Here is a 26586-nt window from a genome sequence, read left to right on the forward strand (position 1 = left end):
TATTTCCCAGACATTGCATCTGCCAAGCCTCATGGATGTTAATTGAATGCTTCCCATTTGTTTTCAGTGTTATATCTACCTGTACTAATAAAGAAATATATTGATTTATTCCTATACTTAGGAAAAACTAAAACTTTCCTGTTTGGAAAGGTTGTTTACTTTGTTTCTTTATTATGTTCCTTTGCCAGGAATAGATAAAACCTTTTAAGACAGGTTAAGTCTCTTTTCATTCTCCTCTAGCCGATGTTCTGTGTGTTCCAGAACAATTTCTTGAATGTTCTGGCCTGAGTGAAGGACCAAGTAGATCTGCTGGAGTCTATACTTGGATACAGCTGTTATCCTAGTTTGTCTGAAACTGAGGAACAGAATGATTATTGGAGTTTGATTCTCCCTAATTCAATCCAGTAAGCTTCTGTGTGCAATTTGGGCAGGGGCTGGAAAACAGGAATGGTCTCTTGTCCTGTATGGTGGTGAGAGAAAAAATAAGGCAGGAAACCCCTTTGAAAGAATGACTGTAATACTGTACTGGAACAAACCAGGACTGAGAACAACACAAGTTATTTCTAACATCTTTTAGTTACAAGCATGAAGAAAAATCAGAGCAAAACAATACATGTAGTAAAGAAGAAGCTGACAGCAATTAGGAATTATTCAAATAATATACACAATAATGCAGGTGAAATTAGATAATTATCAACCATTAAAACACTGTCTGTCCTCCCAGAGTCTGCAACAGCTTATAAGCCTCAAATCAGTGGAGAACTGGGAAATCATGTCCAGATAATGATTCTTCAAGCTCACTTTAAAAATAGGTTCAGCTGTCATATTGATATGGTCAAATTGCCAAGCCAAAATGACTTGAATATTATTTTTGATGCAGAAAACATCTGGGTTTGTTGTCAAACATCCCATCCACGTAGAGCTTCCAATATGAGAAAATCATCTGTACATATGTAGCTGCTCTTAGAGTTGAAGGAAACAGCAAAAAATCAATTTTTAAGAGCTTGTGCTATTTGAATTCACTGTATCCAGATTCTCTGGGCATCTCCAGGATTCAAAGACCTAAGTTTATTTAGGTAAACTGAGGCAGCTGATAAAAAAGACATTTTGTTTTGCAATGAGGCCTGAGTGAATACTGGGAGAGCCACACGCTTCTCTTGGTCTTTAGGAACAAAGTTAGCATTACTCCCATTTTAGAGAATTGAGAAGTCCAGAGATGTATATCTGACACTGTTTAACTTTTGAAGCTTGAGTATCAAGGTATATGTACACATGCAAAAAGAAAGCATCCTATCTCTTTAATCAGCCCTCATTTCTTTTGTTTGCTTCATTATCAATAAAATATTGGATTGTGGCCATTTGGGGTAAGAACTGGGTATATATGCAAATGATATATCACAAGTGTTTATAGATTTGAACTTTTAGCCTTCCAACTGTAGAAGTCCTGTCCCTTGCTCCAAGAGGTGACATCTCCCATGCATGATTCTGATTAATCCAACCAAGCAGTCCCATTGCAGCCTGTGCTCATTCTCAGTGCAGCACAAAACCTATTAGTGCTCAGACTGCACGAGGGGAGGATTGTGAGGCAAGATTAACAAATTGAATTTCACTGGGCCTGATCAAATTTGACAGATAGGTCAGTGTTCCCAAGTCTTTTATGCCTCGGTACATCTGTACTGATAACCCGCCCTCAGAGCTATATAAATTAGGCACGCTAAATGATTAGCCTTATTTGACTAAAATAGCAAAAAGGGCTAATGTGATTGTCAATGCACATCACTTAGCCATTAGCTGGAGTGACTTGCACTCCAAACAGAGGCTTCCTCTAAAAAAAGGCATCATGTATCAGATCAATCTACTCATTCTTCATTTAAGGTGCGTGACTTTGGCATTGTTTCCCTCTGAGCTTTAACCAAGTCATTACTTCTTTTATTCAGCTTGTACCCATTTATTAAGATGTGCTTCTTTATAGGACTGTAGATTTTGGTTATTTTTCTTTGCAATATACAATAACAAATTAATACAGTTTTTATTTTACAAATATTTTATATCAAACTGCTTCTCGCTGTCATCAATTTGCAAATCCATTATTTCCTTTTGTGATTAATGACCATTAATTGTAAGTTCTAAAAAATCCCATCACAATGTAGTTTGCTACAGAGTCTCTTCAAATTCACCAAGTCATCAGTGTAATTACTGAGTTGCCTTTTAACCAGAGCTCCTGCAATTATTGCTCACTGGAAAATAATGAGAAAGTTAAATGTGTTATCATATGGGTCTGTGTCAATGCTTCAGTATTAGCACAGAAAGATTAAAAAGTAAATACAATTTAAAAGTTGAGTAAGGAGTATTCATGTGTGAATTCCCTTCTCCTGAGCTGGCAGAATGTTGGTGTTATGGCTTTGGCTGCTGTGTTAGAAACCCAGCCTTGCTGGAAAAGGGGCCTCCAGAGGAAAATGTACTTCAGAGATAAACAGGCTCTTAGTGCAAGCTTAATGCATTTTCCTCATGGGATTTACCAGCCAGAATTTGAAGGAGGACCTGTTTGTGGGGGTTATTAAATCACCTCTAATAAGTGATTAGAACTTGGTTTCTAAACAAAAAAAGAGTACTGCCACTCACTTGAACTCCTTTGGATGGGCTTTAGGTTCTGTGGAACAAAGTTTTCACTGAGTTCCTAGGTAAATAAAAGGAAATCACAATATTTCCTGGTGACCTCATCCTTCAACCCTGCAGAGCCACGTGTCATCACAGGATTCATTCAGTCTCAGAGCACTGTAACTGAGGAGGATGGACACCTCTGTTCTGCTTCACGAGGGATTGAAATTGTCCAGAGCAGACAGAGAGCACTTAATCCTGTTTTTGTGTCTTGGGGAGGAGCTGCTGGGTCTCATTTGGAGTCCATGCAGCTGATGGGCACAGCTGGGACTGTACAGAATGGCTAGAAAATAGCCTCTGTTTGTTCTTTTCAGTTTGTACACTTCCAGGCAGTTTTGTATTTTTATCACTTAAAACCTATTCAAGGTTTACAATACTTTCAAACTCAAAGTTTGGTTTCTATACTAAAAGTGTATAAGTTTATAATTTTAATAGGAATCTTTGTAGAATTTCACTTCAGAGCACTGAACTATTTAAAATAATGATGGGCAAAACAGAATAATTTAAATACTAAGCAATTTCCGTCATTATAGATCAGAATAAGTGGACAACAACAGTTGCAGTGGTTTTCTTGCATTTCTAAATAAATTACACCTGTGTTAAGAGGCTATGCTTAGTTATGGTTAGTGCATTTCCTTTTTTTCTGTTATTTTTCAATCAATGATTTAGGCTACTTTTTCTGAAAAAAAGAATATACTTAGAGCACTTGTGTATCTTGTTACTGCTGTGCATTAAGTAAGGTGAGCATTTGTGAAGTTATAATATTGTGGCTTTATAACCATTAACTACAGTGTGTTTATGCATAGATCTTACAGCAATAGAGATATGAAAAAGGAAATTGCATAGAAAATTACTTGAAATGAGGTCTTTGGTAGAGGAATACATAACTTCCTGTCATAACAGTTCCAGAAAACTGTGTGTCAAGAATGATGAGAGCTTGAGGGGAAAGGAAAGATAAAAATTGTAAGTGACCTCTAACTATCCAGGATATTAAAGGAGGAAATAAAAAAAGCTGAACACAATATTTACAGTTTATAATTTGTGGGGTTTTATTTTTTACCACTTCAAATTTGTTTAAGTTGCTGTCATTTATTTTCAGATGCTTGACTTCAGAAAAGCTGATTAGTTAATTCCTCAGATATCCACCATGTTTCATGCCGGTCTCTGTGGCCTTGCCTTTAATTTTGTTAACAACACCTAAAACGAATGTACACACTTGAATAACCATTACAGCTATTTGTTACTATAATCAGCTATTTATTAAGGCTTTTACTGTGCTGTAGCCTTCAGGTTAAGACTTTGCATAAGTGTCCAGGTGCATTTTAGGTTTGGAAGCATGTGAAAATCAGGGCACCTTGCATGCTGATTTGTGCCTGTGCAGCACTGGCTACTCATCTCTTCCCCAGGGTCGCCAGAGCAACCTGACCTTTGGAATTTCCTCAATTTTGAGTGCTTCACTTGGCAAGAGGTCACTACAGCTGTCCCCAAACACGCTTCCCATTCTCACTTTCTCAAAATCACGGGGCTCTGAGCACAGGATGGAGAGGGGAGCCTCTCAATATTGCTTGCAGGATTGATGGATTCCCTCTGCAAATACAGCAGAACTGCAGAACTTAGAGTTGAAAGCACTGGGACCATCTTTCCTATAAATACTTAATTATTATCTAAAAAATAGGTGTTTAAAATTGTTTGCTGTAAGGCAAAGTGGTCCAAGTCAAACTGATTTACTGATCTATTTGGTCTTTGGCTTCCCTTGAAAGTGTTTTTGCCTTTCCAGCAAAGCAACAGAAGTTTTCTTAAAAATGGGAGTTAAAACTAATTCAAAATGGAAAAATACTTACAGTTTAAATATGCTACTTAATTTTTTTAGTTCTGACAAGAGATAGGTTTTTTAGTATAAAACAGCAGAAATACTGTCGTGTCCTGGACACTTACACCAACTTAACAAAGTAATACATTGCAGTTTTACCAAATAAACTCCACACATCAATGCTGTTTTTACTGAGTTTTGGGAAAGGACTGAAAAGAAACAGACTTAAATAGCTGCAGATACAACATGTGGCAAAGAAAGGCTAGTTAAACCATGATGGCCAAAGCCCCACGGGATTGAAAATCTGGGACACAAAGGTCCTTTTGTAGTTTGTATGATGTGATCTGTTCTTCAGTACATGAGTGAGTCAGTTCTTTAACAGGCAAGTGGACAGATTTCTAAGATTTAAATTTAAAGAGGTTTGGTATCATTAAATTCAAAATTGTATCTTGTCCACTTCTTTAAGTTAATGAAATTAATTTGAGGGTCTTTTTAAAAGTGAAAACTGTCATCTTAATGAAACAAGTTTCCTTCACTTCCTCACAAACGGAATGATTTTACTGCTTATTCCAAACAATTATAGATTTTGTGCTAGAAACACTGTTTTACTGAAACTACTGATTTCACTGCCCCTAAATACACTCCTTTATGTGTAATTTTTTTTTAAAAGAGAAAAATCCTGCAAGTATTTTTTTTTTCTTTAATAAATGTGTTGATCCTGTTTTTCCTGTGCAATGGAGACTTAGCCTCAAACCTCAATTACAGCTGCATAATCCATCCTCTTTTTTTTTTCACCAGGCTGCTTAGCTTGTGTTTCTGGATAGGAGAGACTGTTTTTGTTGTAGCTGTGAGTGCAGTCCCTAAAAGTGCTGCACATCACAGCTCAGCGTCTAGAAGCATGCAGGAAAGAAGTCTGAGTAATTACACCTATAATTTGCATAAGAAATTATAGACAGTTCTTGGAAATTGTCTCAAAGATGCCATGTGTGATTGTAGGCAGAGCTCAGCTGAAAATCATCTGAGCTGTGTGAAGCTCTCATCTGAATGTGGTCATTAGTGTTTTTAGGCTTGGAAATTTTTTCCTAGGGCTTCCTGCTAATCCAGTTTAATAGTTACTTTTCCCTGTAGTTAAAGATCTAAAAGCAGAGATTTGAGGAGAAGTTAATATGAGCTGTGATTCAAAACACACAGTTTGTGATGTATTCTGCATCACAGTATGGGAAGAAAGGATTGTGTGAGCTCCCTCTTCACTGATTCTGCAGGAGGCTTAGGAACCAGGAGGCTGAAATATGTCCTGTCCAGCCCTTACTGCTGGTTTACATAAATTCACATTTTGAAGGCTGTCTCCATGAGAAAAAGAAAACTGTGCTTCAAAGAAAATTGCACCGTGTAATCTTGAAGGAGAGAGGAAGAACTTGGACAACCTAGGTGATCACTGAGTAAAAATTCAGGTAAAAATGTGTTTTCTAGCAGTGTAATGATTGACTGAAAGGCCAGAGGAAAGGTATGTTTATAACTTTATTCTAACCCCTGTTGGTCAGATGTCAATATTGTTGCTCATGAATGTTTTCAGCTTTCTATAAAGTCATCCTTACCCAGCATAGATGTAGGTTTTGGTGTTTGCTGGGGGGCTTTTGTTGTTTTTTGCTGATTTGTGATCTAAAGGAGCCAACAAGCTTTGGAAAGTCTCTTTTTAACCACTGGTGGTTGAGTTGTACATTACCTGGTTTTTTTTCAAAACTCAGCCAGTTTGAGAGTGAAAAAATTGAGATGAAAAGGATGAAGGCGGAGGATCAGAAGTTTAAGATGCAAGGGAGAGATCAAACACAACATCTACTGCTAGGAGAGATGGAAGCTGTGTGATGGATGAATGCACACAACAATGGGCTGAGGAGAGGGGGTTTTCAACCTGGCAGGGCGTTTGCCTCTTTCTTTACTTGTGCCTAGTAACTTATTTTTGCAACCTACTGGCAGTGCTCCTTTCTGAATAGGTTATGTATTTGCCCAAAAGGAATGTTTCTTTGAAGCCAATCTACTAATTGCAAGGAACTCTGAGAGAAAAATGTGCTTGCATGGTCAGGGTGGAGGAAATGTGTAACTTAAAAGTTGTTTTGCTTGTTTTATTACTTATTTTATTCTTCCTGCCTACATGTGCAGCTGCCTTTAACCTCCTTCACTCACTGACTGTTTGGGGAGGCCAGGAGGGAGCTACTTGGAATGTCTCAGTTTCAACACTTTTTCTCCCTTTCTTTCTTTTTTTCCCTGCTCTTCTAAAGTGAACATTCATGATGAATAATTGTGTTCCAGGAGGACACTAGGAAACCATGGTGTTAGGTATTATATAAACTTCATGACAAAAGATTCCCCTATGTGCTGTTTACCCCTGGAAAAAGAAGTGAGGTACTTGCTCAAGAAAAAAATTAGTCCTTTTGCAAGAGTTCAAAACTGTACTTATTTTTCCTGGGTGTTGATAAAATTCTGATGTTTGAACTGCATTCTTCCCCTCTTCAGTTATTTATAATAAATCTACACAGATACAGACAGCTGTTAATGGTGGAGAGTGCTGGTAACAAATAATGTTGTGTGGCATCTCTTTTTTTTTTTTTGTTTTATTTCCATTAATCTACAAGACTCATCCAAATTCTTACTGTCTGGTGCTAAAACTTTGCAGCACAACGATGTCAAGGTTTAAAGCAAGGCAAAGAAATAGAATTATTTACTCCTACACACCTCTGTTTTCCAGGGTGTGTTCTTCTGGTGAGCAGTGCAATCCTACTTAATATGAAACTACATGGAAAGCAAATAAGAGAAGCAAACCTGTGATTCATTTGAATTTTAGCATTAAATCAGGAAGTTTTCTGAATTAAAATGCTGGGTTGGGCTCTGTATTTCTGCATTTCTGTCCCTAGTACAAAGTGCATTATTTGTTGCATTCCAAGGAGTTCTCCATTTTCAATTGCAGCAAGGAGAATAAAAGGGACCACATTAGCAATCCATAGCAAACCCATTTTAAAGCAATTCAGCATTTTGCAAAAGGTGAGGATGCATATGGAGCATGCCCAGTCTCAGAAAATCACAGAATTCCTGGCTGGCTTTGCCTGTGCTCCAGCACTTTAGAAATTTTATCCTTTATAGAATCAGTTTCTTAAACATGGCAGTCCTTGTGTGTACATGCTGTTTTCCCTGGTATTTTGGTAGAGGCAAATCAAAAAAAGGCACAATGAAATGTGGGGATATCACTGACACTGGATTTTCCTGCATCACCTGGGATTGTTTGCTGTGGAAGGCAGATATTGCCAGGAGTGTTCTAGTCCTGACAATGCCAGGATTGAGATAAGAAGTGATGCACAGTGAGTCACTTGGGCTGCTGAGCAAAGGTGTCACCAATACTGTCCTGGAGAAAGTCACAGTGGTACACTTGATGGAGATGTTTATTTGACTATATAAACTATCTAGGGCAATTAACTGAACTCCTGAACAACTGTTTTTAAATTGTATTTAGCTTGTTTGGTTGGTTTTTCTTTCACACCTGAAGTATTTGTTGTGGGCCTGTAAGTCTCTGTGGTTTTGTTTGGATTATGTGGAATTTTGTTTGGTTTTTTCTCTTATCTATAAATAAAACATAGTCATAAAAATAACATGAAAAAACCTATAGCGGAATGCTCCATTTCAGTTTTTTTCCATTCCATAAATATTTTAAATTGCCAGTTCATTGAAGGGATAATAGCCACCACAGCTGAGTATGAAATAGCCTTGAATCCTGTCTGATTTTCCAGGGTGAAAAGTGTTTGCTAAGCAAAAAGGCAATATTGGCATGGAGTTTTCCAGAAGAGTGAGAAATGGCACAATTATCATGGAATCAATGCTGCTTTAGAAGTCAGTGTCATATTTGTGTGTGAATCTCTCAGAATGTAATAAACCTCTCTGGCTGAATGAAGAGATGTCATTGGTTATATGATCCAAATGGCCCCTTACTCAATTTGTAAATCTGCTATTTTTAGTTTAATAGTTTAATATGAATCTGCATTGGGAGATACAGAAACAAGCTGGCCTGAGTAGCTGAGAGCATAGAAATACATAAGAAAATGTCATTTAGGGGTTAGAGAGCAGTCAGTTGATCCTCCCATCAAAAGGAAGTCATTCAGGAAGCCAAGGGTGGTTCACGGGGTGAGGTTGTCTCCTGTGGCAGCCTTGGAGCACTGGATATTGAGGAAACTTTATCTTGGACATGGTCTTGGCCAGAAATTAAGATGAGATCTTGCACTGGAGGTATTGAAATAAATTCATAAGCAGTAGAGGTCAACAGGATCAAACAGAATATTCTGAGTCTGAAAGAGATTAAGGTAATATGAAATGCTCCAGTAGTGAAAATGACTGTTGTTTTACCAAAATAAAAAAAGAAAAATCCTGCTACAGAGCCTTGCAAAATGTCCAGGGAGGGCTTCTCCTTATTTAAAACAGTTTAAAAACTCCCCACATGGATCATATGGTAGAATTCAAGCCACACAATTTTTTGCAAAAACATGACAGAGTACTTTGGGTGATTGAAAGAGTTTTTGAAGAAAACCTGGTTAATATTATTTAAATTTCCCCAAAAACTGTGAGTAAAATTAAGGATTCATTAAATGAGAGACCAAGTATTGTCTTTGTTCAAAAACTGGGAATAATATTAGCATTAAATGATCAATTAGCCATTTGGTTAAAAGCTACTTTAGGTGCAGAAGTTATTCCTCCAGTGTTGGTGTATTCATGTGATGTGTATCAGGTGCAGGTAAAATGAAACACTGGGTTCAAATATAGTCTGCAGTGCCCAGACCATGGTAGATAAATGACCACAGCAGGCAAACTAACACTGATTAATGTGAGATACTGTGCATTCAAGAAGAAAATCTGAATTTCTTATACATTTTTACATCACATTAGATACATCTGCTCAGGGGAAAAATAAACGTAGCAGGTCATTTTCAAAGATTTTTGTTCCCTTCGTTACTAACACATAGAAGTAAAAAGAATAATACCAAAGAGATTATTAAAATCCCCTTGTGTACATCAATTATGTAGTTTTCCAATGAATACTAAATGTTATGTAGAGCCAGTGCAATGGGAATGATAAAAAACCTAAGAAAAACCCTCCAATTATGTCAGATAGGAAGAGAAATTATTTTTTATGCCAGAGAGAACATGTATATGATCCATTATATACATGAGGCAATGAATTGTAAATAAAAAGTTTTAAAAGTAGAGCAAATAGAAATTTTCTACCTGACTGCTTCTTAAAGACACAAAGGCATATTAAATGAAATCAAGGTCTGAAATTCAGTACTGTGAAAAGAGAGCTTCCGTGTGCACCTCATTAAAACACACAGGGTACTAAAGCAACAAGTTTTGGAGATCTCAGAATTTGTATTATTTATAATGCTTCCATAAGTTAGTTATGGTTTTTTTTGTGCCTGTTCTTTTTGAGAAAAATAATATGTGTGTTGGAGGACTGGCAGGAAAGAGACAGTGCAATTGGGAGAGCTAGAAAAGTGATTTATAGACCTAGAAAAGTTTCATTTGCTGTTTTTTGCTAACTTTTTGGGTGCTGTTCTCTGTGGGGGAGTTCTAAACCTGCTCATGGTCATTTCTGTTTTTCTAGATCTGGTAACATGATCTATTTTGATCCCAGTTTCTTGTCAGAGAGCTGCATCAGTCATTCATTACTTTGCAGTGTGCAGTGTGGGGACTTTCAATGGTGTAGCTGAGAAGTTAGTGACATCTCATGGTAACTGTGGAAAACTACAGGTGATTTGGGATAAACTTTGGGATTTATAATGTGCAAATGTGACCTAGGTCAAAATTCTTTTTTGATATGCATGTACACACCTCTTGCTTTGGTTCTCCAGATTTCATGATTTCTCTAGAGACCAATTCAGGTATTTCTAAGCCTGAAATTAAGGTTTTCAGCCTGCAGTGAAACTTCTCAGTCTGAAGTCCAAATATTGTGGTGTGCAGTACCTACAATTTGCCACCAGCAGAGCGAATATATGACATTATTGTCTCTCCTCACTTTGTTTTTCTTTAGGCACAAAGTCAGCCACAGAGTATGCTAATGGTGGTTATGATATTGTGTCACCTGCTCCGTCAGTGTACCTGGGCACATTTCAAATTTTGCACCTCCTGGAAGATCTGAAGATGGCCCTGGAGATGCTGGAGGACCCTCAGGAGAAAGAAGCTCTGAGAAACCAAATCCCAGGGGCCACAGCACTGTGTCTGAGGGAGTGGTTTGAGGAGAACCTGGTGAGTTGTTATTTGAGCTTTTCCATTTTGTCTGCAAACAGGGTTGGGTCAACTATTTCCATGCTTAAATCATTTTCATAGTAACTGAAATCTGCATACTTAGAGGACTGCAGGGGGTGGTGAGCAATAACAGCTGAGGATATCACTGCTTTAGGTACTGATTTCTAAAGCAATGCAGATATAGCAGTAGAAGAAGTTGGTAAAAGACCTTATTTTGTTCTTTGGGGAGAGAAGAGATAGTAAAAATGAAGTACAAAAAAAAAGTTGTCTTTTCTGTCTTTTTTTTGTTTGTTTGTTTGCTTGCTTTATTTCACTTTATGCTGCACATAACAAATTTAAAACTATTTACAAAACTTCTAACTTTTAAACTCAGTTTAGAATAGAGTGACATTTTCTGTTGAAGGGACAGATCCAGACTGGATGATCCTCATTTCCCTTTCCTTGCTGCATTGCCTTTGCTATCAGTATTACAGATCTCCAAAGCATCCTGTAGACCAGGCAGGGGGGGCTAAATGCAGAAAAGCCTTTGATTCTGAAGGGGAGACATTCCTCTTGGCATAGATGGGGAATAAAAATCCAACTACACTGCAAAAGGCTGAGGTTTACCAGGTGAGGAGCAGGGCCTGAGACAGACCTCAAAAGAAGAGACTCCCTGGGTGTAAAGGAAGAAAAACACAAAATTCCCCTTCCTCAAACCTGCCACTGCCAGGGACTGGTGGGTTCCTCATGAATAAAACCTAACTGTGGCTCCCCCAGCTCCAGAAAGTTTCCTGGATTAATACTTTTCCTTCTGGCTTTGCCAGTGCATGTGACTTCCATGGAGCCATGCCTGTGCCCCTGGTTTGGTGTTTATGATCTGCTGGGGCTGCCAGGGCTGGCTGTAACCCCAGGTTTTGGCTGCTTTTGTTTCAGCTTGTCAGCTCCAGGCTCCTTGGCATTCTCCACTCTGTGGCTGGAAAATCCTGTTTGGGCCCACGTGAGAGAAATGAATGAGAATTTGGTCCCACTTTTGAAAGCTAAAGGTGTAGGCAATGCTTAATTTGCATTTACAGTGTTAGATTTTGGATTCAGGTATCCTTAGGCCAGCTCTTACCAAATGCTTGCCTCAGCAGAAATTTTAATGATTTTTCTAATCTTTATGATATAAGAGATTATTTTAGTGCATAAAAGCCAGATTTTCAGAGTTGTTCACAGTAAAATTGGACCTGTATCAAGAGTAGTATTTATTAGACAAAGCAATTGGACAGTCTGGATTCAGAACCAAGAAAACAGGGAGGGTGTGGTTTGGAGTATTTCTACAGCATGTTGAGATAACTGGTTTTAAAATATTCTGCACTGCTCTGCATTGAGGGAGGATAGTGCATAATTACTGTGACTGTTATTTGAATACAGATAGTAATTTTATGTATTTGAAGACCTTTCTTGAATTTTTTAAAAAATGCAAATAATTCTCAGGCATGTGTATAATTTCTGTGGAAGAAATCTGATCAAATTCAGCTCATTAAATGAAATGGAAGATGTATTTCATAGCTGTGTCCCATACTGAAATTTCCTTCATTCCAGCCCAGAGCTATGAAACATGGCACTTAATATGTGTCATATGTCAGGATAGCTGAGGTAGTGAGGTCCAAAGAATGAGAACTCTGCATCTCAGTGAATCCATTCACCCTGGGAGCCTCAAAGGCAGTTTGGTGATCATTACTCTATGAAATGCTGGAGTATCATTAAAAAAAAATCACTTAGATGTGGCACATTCTCCACCGTCTCTTCTAAGCATTCTGCCTAAAGTGCAGGCTAATAACTGAGCACAGAGATTTGGAGTGTATTTTGTTATATTCAACTGAAACACAAAACTGTTATATAAAATACTGCTTAATATCAGTAGCAGTATTTGAATTGCAACAAATATTGTATGTGAAATGTATGCAGCCAACAGTGGATGGTGAAATAATTCCTTTGAGATTTTATTGTTTTGAGCTCTTACAGGTTAAGTAATAGCTATAAATGGAGAGGGATTTTCTTTTGTGAGTGATTTATTCCACATCTGTTTATTTTTGGGGTCCATGCACCTTCCTTTGAAGCTGCACAGCTGCTCTAGCATGTGCAGCTTCAGAGACTACAACAATTGCTCTGTTTCTAACATTTTACTCAAATGGGCACCAAAAATATTCCCAAGTTATCCTGATTAGGCACACATTAGAAACTGAAGATACAAAAAGCCATTCCATGTTTTTAAAAGCAGATAAGTATGCTTCTTTCAAGAAAAGTGTGCTGTTCTCCTTCTCTTCAGTGTGTGGTTGAAAATTGTTACCAAAAAGCATTTCAGCTGCCATGGCTAATCAAGAAGACAAATATGCCTAATAAAAATAATTGGAATGTGTGTTTTGCCACTGCCCTGTGTTGCTTTGCTGGGAAACCACAGAAAGGGAAGTCAGAAGGAAGACTGGAGGCTCATTCCTGCTGGATGGTATCAAACAGCAGCATTTGACTGCCAGCATTTGGGTTTAAGCAAACTATGGGATAAAAATCCCAGAGATTGTCTGGTGTGCTCCTTCTGCATTAGCAATCTTCATAACCTAATGCAGCCCTGGGAGCTCTCTGAGGCCCAGGGTGGGTGTGCCTGCTCTATTTGCCACGCAGCAGGATTTGGGATTGCAGCTCAGAGGACAGGAAGGAGCTGGATATTCTTTGTGCTGTTTTTATTGGGGTAACATCCAGAACCCAGAGATCAGTTGTACCTGCATGGGGAAAATTACCTCTGCAGAAAATTGCCCCTTGGCTTCATAACTCACGTAGCTTTGCAGCTTTGGGAATTGCCACTTAATGTGCTGAACTGCACCTCCAAATAAATAAATAAAGGCTGTGGAGTTTAGCCTTTGGCTAGCTTTGAAGCCCACAAGTTTATTACTGATCAAGTCAGGAAGTTTCTGTGCTGTTTATAGATACTGCAGTTGGTCTCACCTGCCTTCAGGTCCATAGCACCAAACTCTGGAATTCATCAGGCATGAAATGTCACCAAATTATCTTTCGGATTTATTTTTTTTTTTAACCAATGATAACTTTTATATTCTTTGTCCCATCTGCTCTAGGTGTGAATACCAAAGATGTGGGAATATTTAGAGATGTCTAGAATAGGAAAACTTTAGGTGTCATATTTCATACCTGATACTACCTTCCCTATTAACTCTTTTGAGAGCAGCTGCTGAATTCCTTTTTCTTATGGCGCCAATGGTAATTTGGTGTTTCCTCTAAGATCAAGGCACAGCATCTGTTGAACTAAAGATGTTCTTTTTGAAAAGACCTTTTTTTTTTCTTTCTTTCCTGTGGTCTGGGATCTATGAACAATTCATGTTGCTGAGTTTACAGAATAACTGGACACAGTAATTGTGCTGTCCCTGCTTTGAGATAGATGAAATAGGTTTGACAAAGCACTGAATTCAAAGATTCTGTGTCACATAGAATGAGGATTTTATAGTTTCTGTAGTTGCACAAATCTTCTGGCATACCTAAAATGGAAAAAAATATTATTAATTTTTTAATAGACTTTTAACCACTTAAGAATTGTGTTAAAAACTTTTACCCTGAAGAGAATGTCTGAAATGCTTTACATGGCTTTATGATTGTAAATTCTTTGGCCTTAAAAACAACACAAAGACCTAGGGATTATCTGGGAGAGTTTGTACAAAACAAATTAATGGATAGTATCCATGTTTCTTGTTAAATATTTCAGTATTGCCAGTGACCCCGTGACCTGTCACAAAGCAGATAGTAATTTCAGCATTAAAAATTAACTGCTGCAGTGGCAATTTGGCTTTGTGAGCTACAAGAGAATTTAGTATTTAGTTACAGCTTCATATCTCTAGATGAATTTCCATACTGTTCATTCTGGGTTTTATTCTATCCACCTTCATGCAATCCTTTTTTGAATAAAGAGGAACACTTATGTTCTTACAATGGACCTTAAGCCTCTTTTTCAGGACTGCAAAACATGATCTTCCTCCTAGTGGAACATCTATATTTAAAGCCAACCGCTCCATCATGTGGCTTTATAGAATAAGCCTTAAAATGCCAATTCTTGAAAACTCATTAGTATTTTTCTGATTATTCAAAGGTTTTTTGGAAGATTGACTGTGAAAATCTTCCTAAATATTTGAGGAAATGGAGGGAAGAGCAGAAGAAATAGTAGAGGAACATGTGGTAGAGGCAATTTTTAATAAATGTGACTTGCCTTATGATATGTGCTGTGCTTTGTTTCTTTTGAGGATCCGTTCTTTAGTGGTAAAACCAGAGACTTTTTAGCAGAAACAGGATAAATTCTTTACAATCTTGGTTGCTATTAGCTCATAATTAAGGTTCAAAAGAGATTGTTTCCACTGCAGGTTAAAATCAAGGAATAATTTTTCCCAGTATCATAACAAAGATTTGAGTGAAAACAGTAAAGGCCAGTCAGAATTCTGACTTGGTGGAGCTTGTGGAGTTTGGAAGTCACTTCAAAGTTTTATTTTAAGCATGTGTTAAAGTGCTCTGCTGAAACCTAATCACTGGCCTCTCTATTTTGCTTTTGTCCAAGATTCATTTCCCAGGGTTATCCATCCAGAAGAGAGGCAGAAAATGACTGAATTCAGGGCACTTCCAGGCACTAGAAAACAGGCTTTTCTAAAAAAGTATCAATAGCATTTTTCAGCCACAGCTGAGTGGGAAGGGAATGTATTCTGAGCAACACCAGTTAAAGTCATTTATCTGCTGGGAGATGTGACTGCAGAACTGAACTGCTGGGAGTCCTGATGGAGATATTTATAGCTGGATCTCCCCACTGCCAAGGGATTTGAGCACATGTTAGATTGAAAAGGGAGCAGCAGAGCCTGCCTGGGACAGCGTAGAAAAGCAGTCATTCCATAAGCATTCGTGTTTATTTTTGCCAGCTGGAAACCCTAGATGGGTTCTGTTTTCTGAGAAGGACTCAGAGTTGAAAGCTGAATATCCCAGTCCTCCTCTCGGTGAACTGATGATGCAAGGAAGGCCTGAACTGGAAAGTCTGGTCCTCTCAGGGTTCCCCAGGTGTTTCAGAGCAATTCACAGGACACCAGAGCCAGCAGAGAGGTGCCCTTCATGAGTTCAGCCATTTAGGAATGCCAGAGAATGCCTTGGAGACAGTGGAGCTGCTGCTGTACAGAGCTTGCATGGAACTTTTCTAAACCAGGCCTTATTTCCCAATGTTCTGTGGTTGCTGTGTCTGGGAAGAACCAAGCCCATCCCCTCTGACTATGCCTGCTCACTGCAGAGCTCTCAGAAAAAGAAGGTCTTCTCTACATGAAGAATTGATAGAAGTTTAAAAGAGTTTTGCAGTGGACTGATTTAGATCTCTTTCTTAAGATGTCATTTTCTTTCAGCCTTGTGACGTTCAGTAATGTTTAACAGAGCCACCCTAAACTACAGTGAGCAGAAGTGCTTAAACAGGATTGAGTTATGCCCTGAGGCTGAGAGTACTCATGGAAGACAGGTGATATCCCTGCTACAACAGGAATATCATAAATATTATAAAATAACTGTATTTTATGTAAGTTTCCCAAGATTTCAAGGTACTCTGCTGACATATATGAAGTTTGCCCTCAGGTACAATCCTCAGCTGTCCACACCTTGATCCTGTCAGTGCAATACTCTGTAGGAAACCATATTTTTGTACAGAAATTGCAAGTTATCCTTCAAAAATACAATTTATTCAGTTCCATTTGTACAACTCATGTTCAGCTCTTGGCTTCAGTGCTTTCCTTTGCACTAAGTGGCTGAATATCCCATTAATTCACCTTTCCTTTTGTGTCTGATGCTATGCATGGAGTCCCTTTTCCATCTCACCTTCTGATCTCTCACTGCAATCTCCAGCTGCATTACTTTTCACTGATTTAAATGCTACACACTGTATTCATTTAACAAACACTCGTGCATAAATGCATTTTTCAAGTGGATCTACAGGAAACCTTGGAAAATGTTTTCCATAAAGTAATTAGCAGAGGGATTGGTAAGGGGGAATTGTTTCCTTAAACAATGCTGTTGACAGAAAAGGTGTAGAGAAACTGGAGACAAATTTCATTTTAAAAGGTCCCTGTATTGATTTGGAGGCATTATTTGTACAATAGAAGAAGAGCATAACTTTGAAATATTTCTCTATATAGCTCCTATTCACATTTCACACAATTTGGATGGATAGGCTGACCTACCGAAATTTGCTAAATCTTATTAGTTATGACAAACATAGCAATATTGTATCTGCAAAAAAGTTATTTCATTCTCTTTTGGATTAGTATGCTAATAATACGAAACAAAATATTTTTTCAGCATTTGTGACCATTTAAAAATGGGAAACAAACCCCACTTATTTTGGACAAACTTTGTAAACATGTTGGCATCCTGTTCTTTTCCAGAAGTTGAAAACAATAGGCTTAATTTTCCTCAGTAATGAAAGAAAAAATTGAAATGCTTAATGCTTAAGAAAAAAAAAAAAAAATTAAATTTTTAGATTTTTTTTGAAATTTTTAAAATTTCTGGTATTTGAAGCCAGAACAATCTATAAATGATTGATGAAAAGGATAACCTGGAGGACTGCTCTGATTCCTCCTATTCCTTTGCCTTTTAATTTCCCAGTAGATTGAGATGACAGAAGAACAAACAAGATTGACCATTTGCATTTGTGCTGCACGATATTTTTTCTTAATAATTAAGAAAAAAATGAAAATAATATTTGTATATTCCTTATCAGAAATAAGGACTTTTAAAGGTGTATCTGCAGCTTATTCTATTTGGGGGGGGGGGGGGGGGGGGGCGGGGTGTGGAGGTTGCTATATTTCCATTCTGAAATTTAGAAGAGAAAATCTGATGTGCATCATAGCACGAAGTGGCAAACTGTTGCCTGGTATTGTACTGGTGTGGATGCAAATATTTGGTAAATATCCTGTTTCAAATGTCTCACATCCTCATCTATTGCAGGTTTAGTAGTTTCAGCAGTGCTTTGAAGCATTTGAGACAGGAAACTAAACCTGACTTATTGTCATGTGTTGCGTGGTAGGATGACAATAAATATCTTTAATTATTTTCTTTATGTACCAGTGTGCTCTGCATATAACTGGGGGAAGAGTGCACAGTGATGTTGATCCTCTGTTAAGCAGGAAATATTTTTTAGGTTTTGTTTGGAAACAGAGAACTCAGGTTTCTTATGTTAAAAAAATAAAAGAAAAAATAAAAGGCACAGTTCTTGCAGAGCTTGGGCTGGACAAAGCATTTCAGCATATGGTGGGGAATGTGTGGAACTGCCAAGAATGTGCAAATGTCTGTGGATGGGTTCACAGACAGTAAGTTAATCCCAGAGCCAGCAATCCATCCTTTCTGCCAGCCAGGGAAGGGAGCTGCTCATTGCTGGAGCAGTGGCCAGGGGGGACGTGGCAGTGCTGGGGACAGGAGACCTGGGAATGGCTCCGGGGATGGCAGCACCTGCGCCAAGGGTTACCACCATGGAACGGGGTGAGGGTTAGCTAATGGGAATCTAAGCCTGTTTAACCCTGGGTCAAGTCTGATTCTTGATTTTAATCAACAAATTAAGGCCTTAGGATTGAGTGTGTTTTATGCTGGGAAAGGATTATTTGTTTGTGCATCTGCAAAATGTTATTTCTTGTCTGTTTCCCAGGATAGTATTTATTTTTCTTTAAATTATCACAAGCGTAAGCAAAGCAAATGTGCTCATCTACAGAATGCAGTGTATTTTTTAAATTTTTGTTCCAAGAGTTTCTTCTTTCTCTGTCACGTAGACATTATCAGTCAGTCACAATTAATACTCTAAGACAAATTTTCTTGCAGGAAATACTTCATTGAGATTCCTGAAGTGAGTTTTGCCATGAGAAAGGGACTTCTTCCTCCATTGTCTTCTACACAAATGGCCTGGGTTTCTCTATACACAAGTATTCCCATATTTTCTCTCTCTTTTTTCTCTCTGAAGCTCTCACATTTTTCTGCACCATGAGAATAACACGTGTGAATTGGCACACTGAAAACATTTTCCCATTTAAAATCTGGTCATAATCCCTTTGTTTCCAGAGCAGCCCAGACACAGGACTGGGGGAGGGAAAAAAAATTTAAAAAAACATATGCAGAGGAAGAGATGTAAGAAAAGTTGATAATAATTCTTAATAATTATTTATTTATTCTTTTATTATATTATATTAATTTAATTAATAATCTTAATGAAACAATAATTTATTAATAGTTAATATTACCATTAAATATATATTTATTCAGTTCTGTTAATTAGGTTTATTAATTAATTTATGTTAATTTAATAATCTTAATTTATTCATTGAATATATTAAATCTATTATTAATAATTAACATAATTCTTGAGAATTAGCAAATTTTTGTAGCATGGCCATACTCACTGGGCTCCCCTGATGAGGCTGAGAGGATGCAAACCTGCACACTTCGTTTCTTGGCCTAAGAGAGCAAGTGTAAATTCTTCTAGTGTTTTCAGAGGCTGATGGGATTTGAAATTTGAAACCAGAACAATCTATAAGTTATTGATGAAAAGGAACACCTGGAGGACTGCTCTGACTCCTCCTGTTCCTTTGCCCTTTAATTTCCCAGAAGATTCAGAGACAACAGAAGAACAAGATTGACCATTTGCATTTGTGTTGCGCCAAAACCTATATTTTATCACAAATAAAAAGTAAAATTGCTAAAACAATACTAATAAATATAATTTTTGAGTCCATAGGGCCCAACTTGGATGGGAAAAAGAGTGGGGAAAGTGGTGGAAAAGAAAACAGCTCTGTGCTTCTTCAGCTTAGTGTTGGTAGAAGAGGGAAAACACCAGAGAGTGCCTTTCCCTCCAGTTCTAAGAGGATTTCTGGGTGGTTTTTTGTCTCTTCATAGCCTGGAATGGAGGGACATGAGAAGTGCAGCTGATCATTTAAAGCATTTTTGCTCTCAGTTTCAAAGCTCTTGCAGCATGTTTGTTTACTATTTAAAAGAGACTTCAAGCCTGGTTTGAAGTATTTGACATGCTAACTAAAAGCAATGGCTCACTTAGCTGAGTGGATTTTGTTGGTTGTGTATCAGCACAAAAATGTAAAATTGCTAAAAGTTCTTGGGCTGGCACCTTTGGTGTTCTGCACATGGAGTTTTTAGTCCAATCAAGTCTGGCAGTAGTCAGCAGTTTTCTATGGAAGTATGGAGCATCAAATAAACCCCGATGGGTTATCAGCTTATGGAGCATATAAACTTTGCTAACATGAAATATTTTACTGCCCTACATTGCATTTGTATTGCCGTAATGTGTGTGTTCTTTTATTTTTGGGGACAGCACTGGAGAAAACAGACAATTTGATGGGGACAAGAGAGCAAAAACTGGATCAGCCTCTCTCTGGGGTAACACTTGGGGGTGGTGAATCTGTAGTGGAAGTGGGTGGGCTTTTGCTTCTTTGTTTTTTACCTCTCCACTGAACCAGAAACTGGTGCTCAGTGAAGAGCTACACACAGACATGAATTTCCTGAAAATAAGAAAAACATATAGTGGTAACCTGATGAAGCAATGCTGAGAGTGCAACGTATTTTCCTTGTTTTCCCACTGCCCAGAGAAGCTAACCTGCTTTCCCAGTGAAATGGAAAAGCATTCTAAGCAAATCTGGGGCAATAGATTTGCATTCAGCTGGTTTCTGAGAGTTTCAGGCCAAAGCTCAAGCAGGATGTAAAGTTCAGTATGCAGGTGACAGGCTCCCAGTGAGCATGTGACTGTCTGGAATGTATGCTGTCAACATTCTGGCTGATAAGATGCAGAAAATTCAGACACTCACCTTTTCATCAGGAAGAACGACTAACAGAAATTAAGTGGCAAGGTAGAAGTAAGGTATGTTGTCATTTTTAATACTTTTCAAAGGGGAAATGGATGCTACCCTAAATGCAGATGCTACACTGGGGCACTAGGAAGTTCAGCAAGACAGTTTTTCTGTAGTTTTTAAAATTAAAACCACAATCATTAGCTGATAAAGGCTGATAAAGTGTGGTGGAGTGTTTTAAGAGAGGCATTTCCTTCTTCCCTGAATAAGACTGAAATGGGAGTCTTAGAGCCAGTGTTTTGAAATGGATGAAATGTGGAACTTTAAGGCACCACAGTGGTGGTATTATGGGATATGCAATGCTGTGAGGTAAAGCTGGATGTATTTTCTAATCTCCATAATTAGATAACAATGTTTTTGGGGGAAAAAAATGCTTTATACTGTTGGGCATTCATGTTTAAGGTCAAGACAACCCCTATTCAGTCTCCAGCTAGTCAGCCATGACAAAGGCTGTCATGCACAGGGAAATGTATTCTATTAAGTAATTACTTTTTTTTAATGTGCTGTTGATGATGTATTAAGATTTTTTTTCCAGATAGTATTAGCTATTCAAGAAATAACTGCTCCAGTCCACTTTCAGACAGCATAAAATAAGTATATTCTATGCTCAGGGCAACCCAAGTCAGATCTGTCTTGTAGCATTGCTTTTGGAAGCAGGCAGTCCTTTTCTCCTCACATTTACTGATGATTTTAGGTATCCCAGCACCTTTAGAAGCCTTGTAGCAGTGACTTGCTAAAAATTGTCATGTTTTTCTTGTCATGTGACTTTAGGTAAGAGCAGATAATAAATACATGAAGGGAACTGAAAGTCTAGATTTATATCCTTCCCTCTTACCTTGTGTTGTAGGAGGTTCTCAAAAGAGCTCCACTGGGTCAAAAGGACCAAGAATGGTTGAAATATTCAAAACCCACATCCCCTTGAATAAATTTGGTCACATATCTGTGGCTTCCCCAGTCTGGAATGTGGGTGGGTCCCTGAGTGAGGCAGGTCCCTGTAGGAAAGGCTTTCTACAGCTGCAGACTTTGGGTCCTTTGTGTACAACACTAGCACCAAGGGCAGCTTTTACACTGGCTCTTCCCAGCTGCTGGTTGCTGGCCCCCTAAGCCCAGGGGTCAGTCTGCCTGTAGGATCTGAAGGCAGTGAGGAGATAAGCAAATGTTCCACAAAGGTTCCATGGGGGCAGCTGCCTTTGGGTCTGAAGAGGCATTTGTGTCTTTGTGTGTGTAACAAGCAGCTGCCTGGTTTAAGGCCAAAGCCATTTTGAACTGGGGGAGAAACAACACTGCAAACTGGAGTTTATTGGGAAAAATTAGAAGTTAAGGATAACTGCTGTGTGGAGGCACTAGAGGACACCACAATAACAGGCAACACTTTAAACTTCCCTTCTTGCCAGAGCATTGCGTTGCATACGTATTTATCTCGGTGTTGCAAGTTTGAAAAGTTGCCATGCTGTGAGATTTCAGCTTCAGCAGGAGCAGACAAATATCTTGGAAGGGTATCATCATCTTCTCTTAGGATGGAAAATCACCTCTTTGGCAATTGCAGTATTTATGGGATCATTATCTTATTCACAGGATTGTCCTTGAATTCCTCCCCTTTTATAATGTCTTTTGAGAGGACAGGCAAGTAATTCAAAGAGCAGAACTTATTTTTAGGTTTAGTCTGAGCCTGAAATAAATTGAGAAGGCTGAGTAGTGTTACGATAAACAGGGAGCAGAACAGAGACAGGAAATAGGGGGTCTTTGGTAATGAGTTCCAGCCACTCTTGAAACAGAAAGCCAGAGAAAGCACTACTTGAGAATAGTTTCTCAGTGACAGCTTAATAATTTTTAGCTTGTTATTCAGCATTAAAGGGGAACAGTTCCTGCAGATTTATGCTGTTCTTGAAAGATCCTTTTTTAAAGATCATTTAGCAAGTTATCTTTTTAAAGTTTTTAGGGTTGCGTTGTTCTTGCTGCAAACCGATCTGCTGTTTAAAAAAACCAGATGTTTGGGGGGGAGCCTGAAGTTTATACAGTTGCCTGTTATATATACATCTGTGAGAAGCCTTTGGGATAAGACTGTGGGACAGGGGCAGGGGGTTCTGCTTAAAATATGACCAGGCACTGAAAATTTCAGAAGCTGAGGGTTGAAAGGGGAAGAAATCACAGCTACATCCTGTAGAACAAAGCAAAGCGCTTGCTTCCAAAAGTTTCTTTTAACCCTGGGAATGTGACTGCTGAGATGGGCCCAAAGCATGGATGGTGAGATTGATATTTACAAGCACTTCACGTGGCTAAAGAGGGTAAGTGATCTGCTGGGCTTTGTCTGCTCTTTCTAAATGCACATTTAGCAAAATCTCAGTGAGAATTCTCTGCTTGGCGAAAAGAAACTCATTCAGTGCCTCAGACTTTAAATGGTGTGAGTTTCTTCATGAGAGGTGCATTAAAGACGTGCCTTGGTGTAGGAGGAGGAGGCTTAGGGCGGGGGGGGGGAGAAAATCAGCTGTCTTTGTCTTTAAAAATGAAACTCTAGGATCAAACTTTGAGCAAATGGCAATAGATTCTGGCAAGTGCTCGTGCCTTCCGGGGATTGCAGGGCAACAAAACAAATCCTGCATGGTAACGTATAGCAAAAGAGAGGAGAGGCTCTTGTTTACCATGTTGTGCTTTAAAGGGAAAAGTTTCCTGCACCAGCTCTCCACTTAAGTGATTCTTCATCGGGGTAACTGTATGAGACCTCTCGGGATGCCTTTGTCTCGGGTAAAAATGGTGGTGGTTTCCTTCTGTGCGTGTTACTCTGCTAAAAAGATGGGGTTTTTTTAAAAGCAAGGCTGTTAATTTTGTTGATGAACTGCCCAGACATGGATTAACTGCATGAAATTGTCTTTGTCTTCCTTCTTTTTTAAAAAAAAAAAATAGTTTTGTGTCGTTCTCTTTTCACCTTGAAAAAATAACTTTGTTTTTGTCAGCTTTTAGATTTTTTTATGATCTGAGTATTTATTTTTCAGTGTTAGAAAAATCCATGAATGGGATATGACTAGATGCCTGAGATTAGGCTGGTTTTTAAATTAGAATATGGATTTGTGTGTCACGAAAGAAACACATTCTCTCCTTATTCTTTTAAAATCTGTTTTAACCTGTGTGTACTTTTCCTGCAAATTCTTGCCTGTCTATATGTATGCACACATGAATACAAATGTAAGTGGTCTCTTGGGTTTTTACTAGCTGTATAAACACAAAATATCTGTCAATTCTAATGTGATTAGGAGCATTTATTTTGGGTAGTTTCTTGAATAAGTGTAAAATATTAATGATGTGTTGGTCTTTAATAAGAGCTTGAGAATCCTGAAGTTAATTTACTAAATGTTTGCGTCCGATTCTGGAAACTTTCACATTTCTGGGGTGTGTCTGTGGAGGGGATTAAATGGGAAGTGAGCGGGTAGTGAAGAGGCAACAGGAAGTAGCTGCTGGTAACTTTATACTCTTAGTTTAACCTGTGCTCTGGGCAGTTAAAGCTAATTACCTCTTCAAAAACGTGTCTTTGGAGCTCACATATTAATTTGCTATTTAAATGGCATTATGGATGCAGCGTGTCTGCCACTCCTGCTTCTAGAAATTTCATTTCTGTGAAGACGGGTTTGCTAACAAAAAGGTGAATGAGGTCTGCTGCCATCAGCTTGAGGGCTGTGCTCAGGGAGGGCACGGTGCTCAAATGTGGCACGAGGTTTGACAGGAATTAATAATGCTCCTGCTGTTGCTGCATGCAATTCCCTTTATGTCAGGTACATAAAGGAGAATATCAATACTGCTGCTTTTCCTTGCAAGCTCTGTAAAGGGGTGAGCACATGTTGGGGAAGGGAGGAAGACTGAGAGCGATCTTGCATTGTTCCCAGGAGAACTTCAAGCAGTCTGCTCCCAAATTCCTTTGACAAGTGATTTAGAAACCAAGACTTGAAACAATCTGAGCTGCTTGATCAATTCTCTCATCCAAGAATCCCAGTGTCTCACATCTCCCACTGACTGTTACAGCACATAAAGATTTCAGTTCCTGCAATCATAAACTGCTGCTCTTTGGCTGATAATAAAATTATGAGTTGCTTTCAGAGTAACATGTGGCATTTAATAGAGAATAACTGCAACAGACTTCCAAAAAGCCTTGGTGAAATATGCCAGAGCTGGCTCAAATTTCATCATTAGCAGAAATCACTTCAGAGACCCAGATGGGTTTTGATGTTGCAGAGTTGGCTAGGCTGGATTTGTGTGGTATCTGTGGCTTGGACTGGGTTAGGGCAGCAAACAAAAACCAAAATCACGAGATCCAGGCAGGCAAAACAACCGATACAACTGCTATTTTCAGATGCTTATAATGGAGGGTCTGGTTTTGAGCAGAAATCTTGTAACTTAATGTGTACAGTGGCATCTTGCAACAGCAGCAGGGGAATAAACATTATTTAGGTCGCACTGAAATAATGTGTCACCACACTTCAGTTCTTTCCACTGGACTTTGTTGGTGTCAACATGACCTGTGGAACTGCTGGGCCAAGAGTGGCCAGAGGGATGGACAAAGTGGGCAGCAAAACCTGAGAGATGTGGACAGAGCCAAGGAAGGAGGACAGGGGAAATTCCTTATGCAGAAACAAAAAATTCCTTGTGTATATAAAAGACTTGAGATACCCCCACTACCTGGAAGTGTCTCATTTTTAACAAATATTCTTCTCCCAAGGGACTTGAGTTAGAGGGTTCACATACAATTTTGTGTCATTCTGTTGCTTTATACTTATCTCTCCACCCACCCTTAATTAGAGGACACCATTCCAGACAAAAACAGTACAACCCATATTTTGGTACATAGGCATGCAGTTATAGCCCAAAATGATTAACATAAATGCTAATATTCACTGCAAACTGTGTGGCACAGAGCTGATGGCTGGCCTGAAATTGGTGTACATTGGTTTTATGCCTTCCTTTTTGTTCTGGATGAGATTCTTAACCTGTACAGCAAGAGATGGAGCGATCAAACCCATGATGTAGCCATTAAATTCAAGATATTGAAGGTGAATCTTGTGGCTTCTCTAAGGATATTTTGTTTTAAGGCATGTAACTTTCTGGAGGAAAAAATAAGTATTAGTTTTTAGAAAAAATATCCAGATAAAATAAAAATATTTGTTTAAAAATTAATTTGGTTTAAGGACTACCAAAATTTACCTAGCTCTGTCCTTGCTCAGTTTCAGACTATGCACTGTCAGCTTTTTTCAAGTGACTGCTACTTTTATTTAAGCAACCAGTAACAATGGCAAATAAAAAATCCTGCTGTTGATTTACTAATTGCCTTCAGATGAAAGGCAAGAATTATAGATCCAGAAATTGTGTTCCAGCCCTCTCCTCCTCCTCTGAGGTAACTGAGGGAACGCACATACTTTGAGATGGGTGTGTATCTGAGGTAGCACTAACATGCCAAGAGATTAAATGTTTGCTTCAAAAGTCAGATGCAAATAAAAATGTTTACTGTGTGAGCTGCCCACTCATCATAATACAACTCCTTGTGACTCAGACCATAATTCTAGTGACCAAAAAGAGTAATACAGAGGTGGAAAGACCATACACTTCTAAATGTTGTCAACTCCAAATAGGCAGGGGGGAGTCTGCAGTGTGCATTTTCTTGTGTTGGAATGCAGTGCTGAGGTCTAGGTGCTGTTTGTGGTAAAGCTGACTGCCTGGGCTCTGCTAGCCATCCTCTTTGTTTTCACCTTCTAAACTACAACAAAAGGCAACACATCAAGCATTGTCATCACCACAGGCATCCTATATTGTATTTGCAGGGACCCTCATGGCAGGGAGGAATGGTGAATCTGACTCCATGTTCTCAGAAGGTTAATTTATTATTTTATGATACTATATTATATTAAAGAATACTAAACTATACTATAATAAAGAATGCAGAAAGGATACTTACTCAATGCTAAAAAGATAATAATGAAACTC

General features: G+C 38.5%; 1 protein-coding gene across 22 annotated transcripts in view; it reads left to right on the forward strand.

Moving 5' to 3' along the window:
• Positions 1-26586, forward strand: part of PPFIBP2 (PPFIA binding protein 2) — a 92974-nt gene that overhangs the window by 18968 nt on the left and 47420 nt on the right. For 16 of the 22 annotated variants that reach the window (XR_010365301.1, XR_010365300.1, XM_064426115.1 and 13 more), the window contains exon 3: positions 10533-10747. Coding sequence is in view for 20 of the 22 variants with exons in the window: in XM_064426115.1 (XP_064282185.1) it covers positions 10533-10747 (215 nt within the window). In the remaining 2 variants the exon portion in view is untranslated. Of the gene's footprint in view, positions 1-10532; positions 10748-20529; positions 20634-22038; positions 22908-23103; positions 23365-26586 lie in introns of those variants that run through there. The other 6 variants (XM_064426118.1, XM_064426124.1, XM_064426116.1 and 3 more) reach the window with 5 other exon arrangements.

The sequence above is a fragment of the Passer domesticus genome, chromosome 6 (assembly GCF_036417665.1).
Source record: "Passer domesticus isolate bPasDom1 chromosome 6, bPasDom1.hap1, whole genome shotgun sequence".
Taxonomy (NCBI): domain Eukaryota; kingdom Metazoa; phylum Chordata; class Aves; order Passeriformes; family Passeridae; genus Passer; species Passer domesticus.